Here is a 7,589-nt window from a genome sequence, read left to right on the forward strand (position 1 = left end):
GCCGCCAACTAAGAAAAGGGCTACCCAAAATTTTTATACTATTTACTTATTGCTGTTGCTCACAGTAGGGTGGCGTTGGCACACAGCTACTACAACGACAACTGCAATGAATGCCACTACCAATACAACAATAACAACAAAAGGAGCAATCAACTTGAAACATTTTATTATCACATATTTTATTAAAGTATGTATAATTATGCAAATTACTAAAGGAATGTTAAGAAAAAGCAACAAACAAACAACAAAAAAAAAACGAGAAACACAAACGAAAAATTATACATATGTATATTTATTTTAAATTTCTTATGTTCAGGGATTTTAATTGCACTTCTATTGCCTATGTGTTTGGTTCTTGTAACAAAACATTTCTTTCACTCAATTCTGAGCTTCATGCGTGTAGATACATACATATCGTCACCTGAAATGCAAAAAGACCTAACAAACATCATCGTTGAAATGGAAAAAGTCGATAACTAATAAAAAATTCCAAATTCACTTTTTGATTTATATAATGGATTTCATCGAATTACAACTCCCCACATCATTTTATAAAAAAAAAAAAAAATATATTAGTCGAGACTTTTTCCATTTCTTTTACGATGTTGTTACGCCTTTTTGCATTTCAGGTGACGATATATATGCATTTATTTTCTTATACATGGAACAACCTAATTTCCAACGATCCTTACGGCACTTCGCTTTGTTACGTGTGCGGCCTGTTTGTAAAGAACGCTGACTTAATGCGGTCTGATTCAGCGCCCGAAACTCTTCGTTTGCTTCGCAACATACTTTCATAGAAAATAGCCGGCGGCCATGCCAATCAGCAATTTACTTCATCGTTGCTCAGCCGCGTCATTATTTGATGTTTTTTTAGTAACTGTAATTTTTCAGTTATGCATTTTTTATTTCAAATGGGTTTTCAAATGTCTTGCTTTGAAAAATCTAACCTCTTACTTTTGCTACTATTCGAAATGGCCACAATCTCCTCCACTACAAATGTTTATATTTTTGTTTGCCTTTTTTGTGCTTAGAGTTTTTTTTTTGTATATTTTTGTATACATTTTTTCATTCCTTCGTATATAAACGCTTAATGACTAATGTTAATTACTTATTTTTTTTGCCCATTTTACGGCGCATTGATATTTTATTTTACTTTTAGTTTTTATCGTATATCTTCTTGTGTAATATTAAGTGCGTACGATTGTGCATGATAAGAAAATTAATAAAAACAAGAAAGAACTTAAACTTTAAATTAATTAAATTTGTAGTTAAAAGTAAAACGTAATATACACAAATAAAATAAGTATGTACGTTTTATGCGCGTAGTAGTTGGAAGAAAAGAATTTAACAACAGATAGTGAAAATCAAATGCGGTTGTGGGGTGCGAAAATGAAAAAAAAAAAAATGATTGCAAAAATAAAGGAGCCTAAGAATTTGATTTTGAACAAAACCTGTGTTAGCTATCGACGTACATGCATACATACAAATGTACACTCGCATCATCCCCCCGCCACGCTTAAACCGCTTGACATCTTCCCAATCACTCTCCATCACCTCGTTCCCACCATCACACGCATACATTTCTTCAGCTGTTGGTTTTGCTCATAAATGTTTTTTTTTTTTGTAGTTTTTTTTTTTAGCTTATTGTTCTTCCTAGCTTCCATACACACATACATTACATATTACACACACACACACGCAAACGCATTGAAATATAAATAAATTTATATAAATATAAATACTTATATATAGTAATTAAAATTTGATTAATAATAAATAAAGCTTATTCATTATGTAATTAAGTAACGCAATTACATTTGCACACAAAACAAGAAAAATAATAATGTAAAATCGGCGAGTGCGAAGCGTAAATTTAATTGAAATATATAATAAATAAAAAGGATATATATATAAATACATATATAAATAATTGACTAAACAAAATCCACACACCTGCAGACATTTTGGTTTATAGTTGCTGTGAGCAACTCTTGGCGGCGAGATAAATTGCAGTGAGATCAGCGAGCCCTGTAGGTCGTATGGCTTTGGAAAAAATAAGTGCGTTCCGTTTTGATGTTCGTTCGTTTTGATAGTTTGACTAGTTGCAAGCATTAGCAACATGAAAATATGTTTCAGAAGAGTGTATTTTTCGTTTTTTTAGACATCATTTGATTACCGATGAAGTGCTGCAGTCCCGTGACTGTAACCAGACCAGTCCCAACGGTAAAACACCCAGTTCTGCTTAATATATTTTTTTTACCTAAAAAATCAAATAGTGAACGAACGACATTTTGCTAGATTACAAAAGGCAACAAGATTACATAATACGTAGAAAAAAAAAAATATTACTTTTCGATTTACCTTGGTGGCATGGTCCAGAGTCCACCCGAAAGATGAGCTGGTCCATGTGGCGAAAATGCGCATCAATTGTAGGGATCAGATTTTGCAGTAAGAGTTTCTGGTATTTAATTGTGTTTTTGTATTTACATATCAGGCCAGGACCCAAATCGGGCTTTCGATATCATATGTAAGTCTAATAAAATTTGATTTCGAGACGACGGCGTTTAAGAACGACAGCTCTTCGTCATTAAATTGTATTGGGAAGAGAACAACTGCCATCGATTCGAAACGAGCAATCAATCGTTCGATCACGAATGCCGCGATTCGATTCTTTGGAAAACACCATCAAATAATTCGACACCCCTTGCACAACGGTTTATCGGCTTTTCTGCGAACGTACAACATTACATAAACCCAAAAAGGTTAATTTCGGCTTTTTCCCGAAAACACCATCGCGATTTTGTCGCATTTTAACTGTCAAATGTGACGTCTTTGTTGAACAACGGTTAGTCTGGCTTTTGAAAGCGGGGTCTGGGCTTATTCGAGTTGCAATCACAACCGCAGTGTTGAGCGAATTATTAAAGTATCAGTGTGAATTTCTAGCAACGTGTTATCATTTGGGCAATGGCAACAGTGTTGCAAATTTTCATCCGCTGCGGCAGTAATACCTCGAACAGACCCTCTTATTACAACTCTTTATTTGCTTGTTGAAGTTCACTGCTGTTGCCTTCAATTGTTTTGAATCGGTACTAGATACTAATCCGTTTAATGCGGTGCTTATCATTACGAGTTGTTGTAAAAGTTTTGGCGAATACGAAATAACTTGTACTGAGCAGTTTCTGCAGCTTTTCAGTAGATGCCCGGCTGAGGATCAAGAAAGCAGCGTGGTTGAATCATTGCAGTAATTATGTAGCTCAAACACACCCTGAGCCTCTCCGATAGCAACTAATAACAGTGGTCTTTTTCGTTATATAGATTCTGTCTAGCATTTTTTGAAGAAAATTGTCGATAGCCGTTTTTGTGAAACTTATTTTTATTTTGCATATACTCAAGTTTTGGCACAACAAAACCAAAATAGGGAATCAATCAGTTTGTAATTTTTACACTTCTCATTTTACTTACAGTCAGAATAATGAATGAACCTACCTAATACATACCTACTTGTATAATACAACAGGAAATTTAAAGTCTACAACCATATGTGGTAATTTTTTTGTCCGCCACTGTACCTGTGCTAAAAACTTTGGGTGGGTGTGTTCGAGCTACGTAATAATCACGGCAATATTGCAGCCTTGTTGCTGATGCTCAACTGAAAATCTTCTGAAATGCTGCAGATGTTGCGCAGTAAAAACTTGAATGTTGCTTTTGATGTGCCAATGATAAGCAACTCATTGTCAAAATTTTGTTCCTCGAACGCTTGATGTCGCCCAAATTTTCGCACAGAACTCGGATGCTTTTTCATAAAAAGTAACACTGCCGCATTAATGCAGCTTGAATGCACCCTTTTATTGCAGTCCCATTGTTCAAAATTTTCGAGCATTTCATATAGTTCTAAGGTTTATACATGGACGGCATCGAAAGAGTCGAAAATTTGATAATTTTGTGCAGAAAATTATGCAAAAATCTCAGCATATTTTATTCTTGCGAAAACAAGAATAGGGGCCCGAGGGTTTTTAAGTATATAGCGACAACTTTTTGGACACTTTTCTAGCTCAACACATATTTTTTAAGTAGTAACCATAACCATCAACTATACTGCAATTTGAAAATATTTCGAATGTAATTAATTTCAATATTTTTCGAACTAAGTACTTAATTGCAAAATCGCCTTCCCGATGCATCAGCAACTGGTATTCAAATGTGTGTGTACGCAGGCGTGTGTATGGGCAACACATTTACACATCGATTAAGTTGAGCGCATATGAATGAAAACATACATACAATACATATTATGCATGTATAAGGCAAAAATCGAAAAAAATTTAATTGCAACAAAACGTGTGAAAAGGCTAAATTAATTCAATAAATACATAGTTTATATTTAAAATATATAAAAAAAAAGTATATATAGGATGTATAAGAATAAAAACTGTGTACTTTTATTATGAAAATGAAAAAATAAATAAATTTTACATTCGTAAAAAGCTATAAAAAATTAAAAAAAAAAATCGCAAGCATTGAAAGTATAGCGCATTATTGTTCCACTATAAACTGACACTGCTTTAATTATACACACTGTAATTTAACTTGAAATGAACGAACGCCCCAATCAGGTGCGTTATGCGATTATTATTATTTTTTTTTGCAATGTTTTGTAAACTATTTTAAAGAATACAACAGCGCATATATATAGAGTAGACATACTATATATGAAGCAAGAAAGTCATATTGAAACACGTAAGCAAAAAAGCGCAATATCAAACGATTGCTACACAACCAATAAATAAATAAATTAGATTTTTGCGCAAAAACGCAGCGGATAATTGATTATTATTGATTAATTAATATTAATTAATGTGGTTATCTATGTACATAATTATTATATAACTTAAATTAAAAAAAAAACTATTAATAATCATTAAAATGATAATGATAATAAAGTGGAAAAGTATATGTGTAATCAAAGTAATACGAAAAAAATGCATATCGGCGTATTTTATTTATGTATTTATTTAGAAGTTTGGGAAACGTTTAGAATACTTTAGGTTCTGTGCTTAATGTAAAAACTTTAAAACACATCTGTTTGATAGACACTCCGTTGTTTGGGCACGGGTGCCAGCTGCTTGCGCAATTGACGCTGCAATTCCAACAGCATTTCACATTTTCGTTCGGTGCCGCTTATGAGGCGGAAGTTATCAATTGCAGTAGGCAGCAGCTTCTCAAGTAGAAATAGTTTATTCTTCAGCACAAAATTAGGCTATAAAAAGGAGACAAAAATAAGTTTGCAATGAAATATCAAAGAATATATATATGTACATATATGTATGCTTTAGTCTTACATCGACACTCAAGCCCGCCACCGGCTTTACTGCTTGTTGCGCCACCATTAGATCTCGTAATAGCACCTCCAAACTTGGCCATAGCACTTCACTTTTAGCCAAGTAGGCGCATTGCGCCGTCAACTGCAGATAATGCCGTGTAAACATCACTGTGGATTGTGTAAGGTTAATCCAGGTGTCGCCAGTTGTATGTGTGCGCATATCAAAGCCAAGTGCGTCTAATTCCAATAGCAAACGCTTTAGATTGCTTTTGGTTTGTAAATTGTACGGCTGCCAGCTGTCTTCACTGCGCCCAACAGTCTCTAGCAAACGCACACGAGATTCCTCAATTAAAGACTCCAGCGTGCTGCGTAAGAGGCCCTCAAGATGGTAGGAAAGGTCCAAGCCGATTTCAGTTAGCTGTAAAGGGCAAGCAGTGAGTGAAGAGAAAAAGGTAATATTACTTTGTTTTGAAATTAGCTTGGGCTACGCACCTTTGCACACGGTTTGCGTATGCCTTCAATACACTTTGCAACAGCGTCTAGGTGTGTGCCTTTTGTAAGATAATGCTTTATTAGTTGACTGGCAAAGTACTGCAATTCCGCATTGCACCAAACAACGAGCGCTGCAAACAGAAACAAAAACCTATAAAATAACGCTATTCATATTTATCCCAAGCACCACCTACCGCTCACACATGCCGGTTGTGTCTCGAATGCACTCAAAAATTCGCAAGCCACCTGCGTCAAGTCACAGAAGAATAACTCAGATATTTCTGCGTTATTGCGGCGCGCCTCTCGCTGTGCTGTGCGTAGCGCCATTGTGGCCACTTTAAGTAGCGTGCCACAAGCCTGTCGTGCGCGTCCTATATCGACAAGTATTTTTAGCGAACGCCGCGAGGCACGCAGCGTCACCTGCAGATTGCGACAGTGACAATTGGAAAGCTCCTGAAGCAGCACATCGGTAAGTTGTGTTTCTAGTGCCTTCACCTTCTCGGCGATTTGTTTTGCATTTACAAAATTTGCATCCTTTGTTAAATATTCTTGCGTACGTTTTATGAGCGCTTGCGCATCTTCGAAATGTCTTTGTGCAATAAGTGTTTGTATTTCTTCACTGGCAATCGCAATCCATTCGGGGCCATAGTTTTCTACTACTTTGCCAGCTTGAGATTCAGTTGGACTGAGATCGGAGAGCAGCGACTTAGCGTCACTGGGTGAATCTTTTTGTCTGGCTTTTGGTGGCTGTGGCGCTGGACCCTTTTTGGTCACTTTCTTTTGCTGATCAAAACGAAAGGCTACTTCTAATTTTTCAATCCATTCCGTCTATATAGAGATTGCACATCATTGGTTAGTGCATATTATTTATAAATATTAAATTTAATTTAAAAGTCGCATACCTTGCCTGCAGCTGTGACACTTTGAAAAATCTTTGAGCCATCTGGTGTTATTATATTTATAGCATTGCGAACGCCATCTAAATCTTTAATATTTATTACAGCAATCTTCTTGGGATCGTACTCCGTGAGAAACTCTAAGCGCCTGTAAAATGAATCTTTGTTTTAGTTGGCTGCCATTGCTCCATTTTTCTTACATACTTATCATGTTTCACTTTACATACGATTAGCACATCGTTGAATAAAAAGAAAAATACTCGCTGTATAGGCCTATAATCATTTGCATCCAGCTCAATAAGGGCCCCTTCGTTTAGAAAAGTTTTGCCCTCAAGATTGCCATTGAAACCCTGCACCATTTCCTTTACAGCGCGTGTAGCATGGCTATTCTCCACTTCCTCTTGCGTAGGCTGTTCTTCCCCTTCTTCATTGGACTGGGTATTACCTGGGGTTTTCTCATCTGTAAGTGAAGCAAGTATGTTGCGTTGCTCGATAAGAATATGCGACAACTGGTACATTTCGGATTCGAGATCTGGAGAAAGTGAATGTTTCAGTTAAGAATAATATTCTCATGACATGCATAATTACGGGAAATTTCCTTTGCAGTTTCGATAAATTGCATATAATTGGCGTATACAGACTTTTTCAGCGTTGCTGACGTCTGGTCGCTGTACACTTGAATATCCTTCTTGCGCTGTTGCAAATCTGCGCCGCCAACACATTCCTTCACAAGCTGCTTGGTGTCTATAAATGAACGATTTGGTTAGGAACATGATACATTTCTAATTCTTTGGTCAGAAGTTAACTATAAACGATTTAAAACAAATCTTTATTCCAAAATTAGTAACTCACATTTGTCCACACTGAAGTCGGGTTTA

At 35.9% G+C, this 7,589-nt stretch overlaps 1 protein-coding gene across 1 annotated transcript; it reads right to left on the bottom strand.

The window, feature by feature from the left end:
- Positions 1-4,995: 4,995 nt before the first annotated feature.
- LOC118752041 (exocyst complex component 8-like) lies at positions 4,996-7,583 on the bottom strand. Its single transcript, XM_036486891.1, has 8 exons — positions 7,564-7,583; positions 7,300-7,455; positions 6,916-7,243; positions 6,718-6,859; positions 6,010-6,643; positions 5,816-5,946; positions 5,343-5,741; positions 4,996-5,260 (listed from the first exon to the last, which is right to left on the bottom strand). Exons 2-8 carry the CDS (start codon positions 7,331-7,333, stop codon positions 5,072-5,074), a joined length of 1,857 nt encoding a protein of 618 aa, XP_036342784.1. The 5' UTR covers positions 7,334-7,455; positions 7,564-7,583; the 3' UTR covers positions 4,996-5,071.
- Between the last annotated feature and the right edge of the window lie 6 nt (positions 7,584-7,589).

Source organism: Rhagoletis pomonella, unplaced genomic scaffold, assembly GCF_013731165.1.
Source record: "Rhagoletis pomonella isolate Grant_MI unplaced genomic scaffold, Rhpom_1.0 Rhpom_scaffold_01182, whole genome shotgun sequence".
NCBI lineage: Eukaryota > Metazoa > Arthropoda > Insecta > Diptera > Tephritidae > Rhagoletis > Rhagoletis pomonella.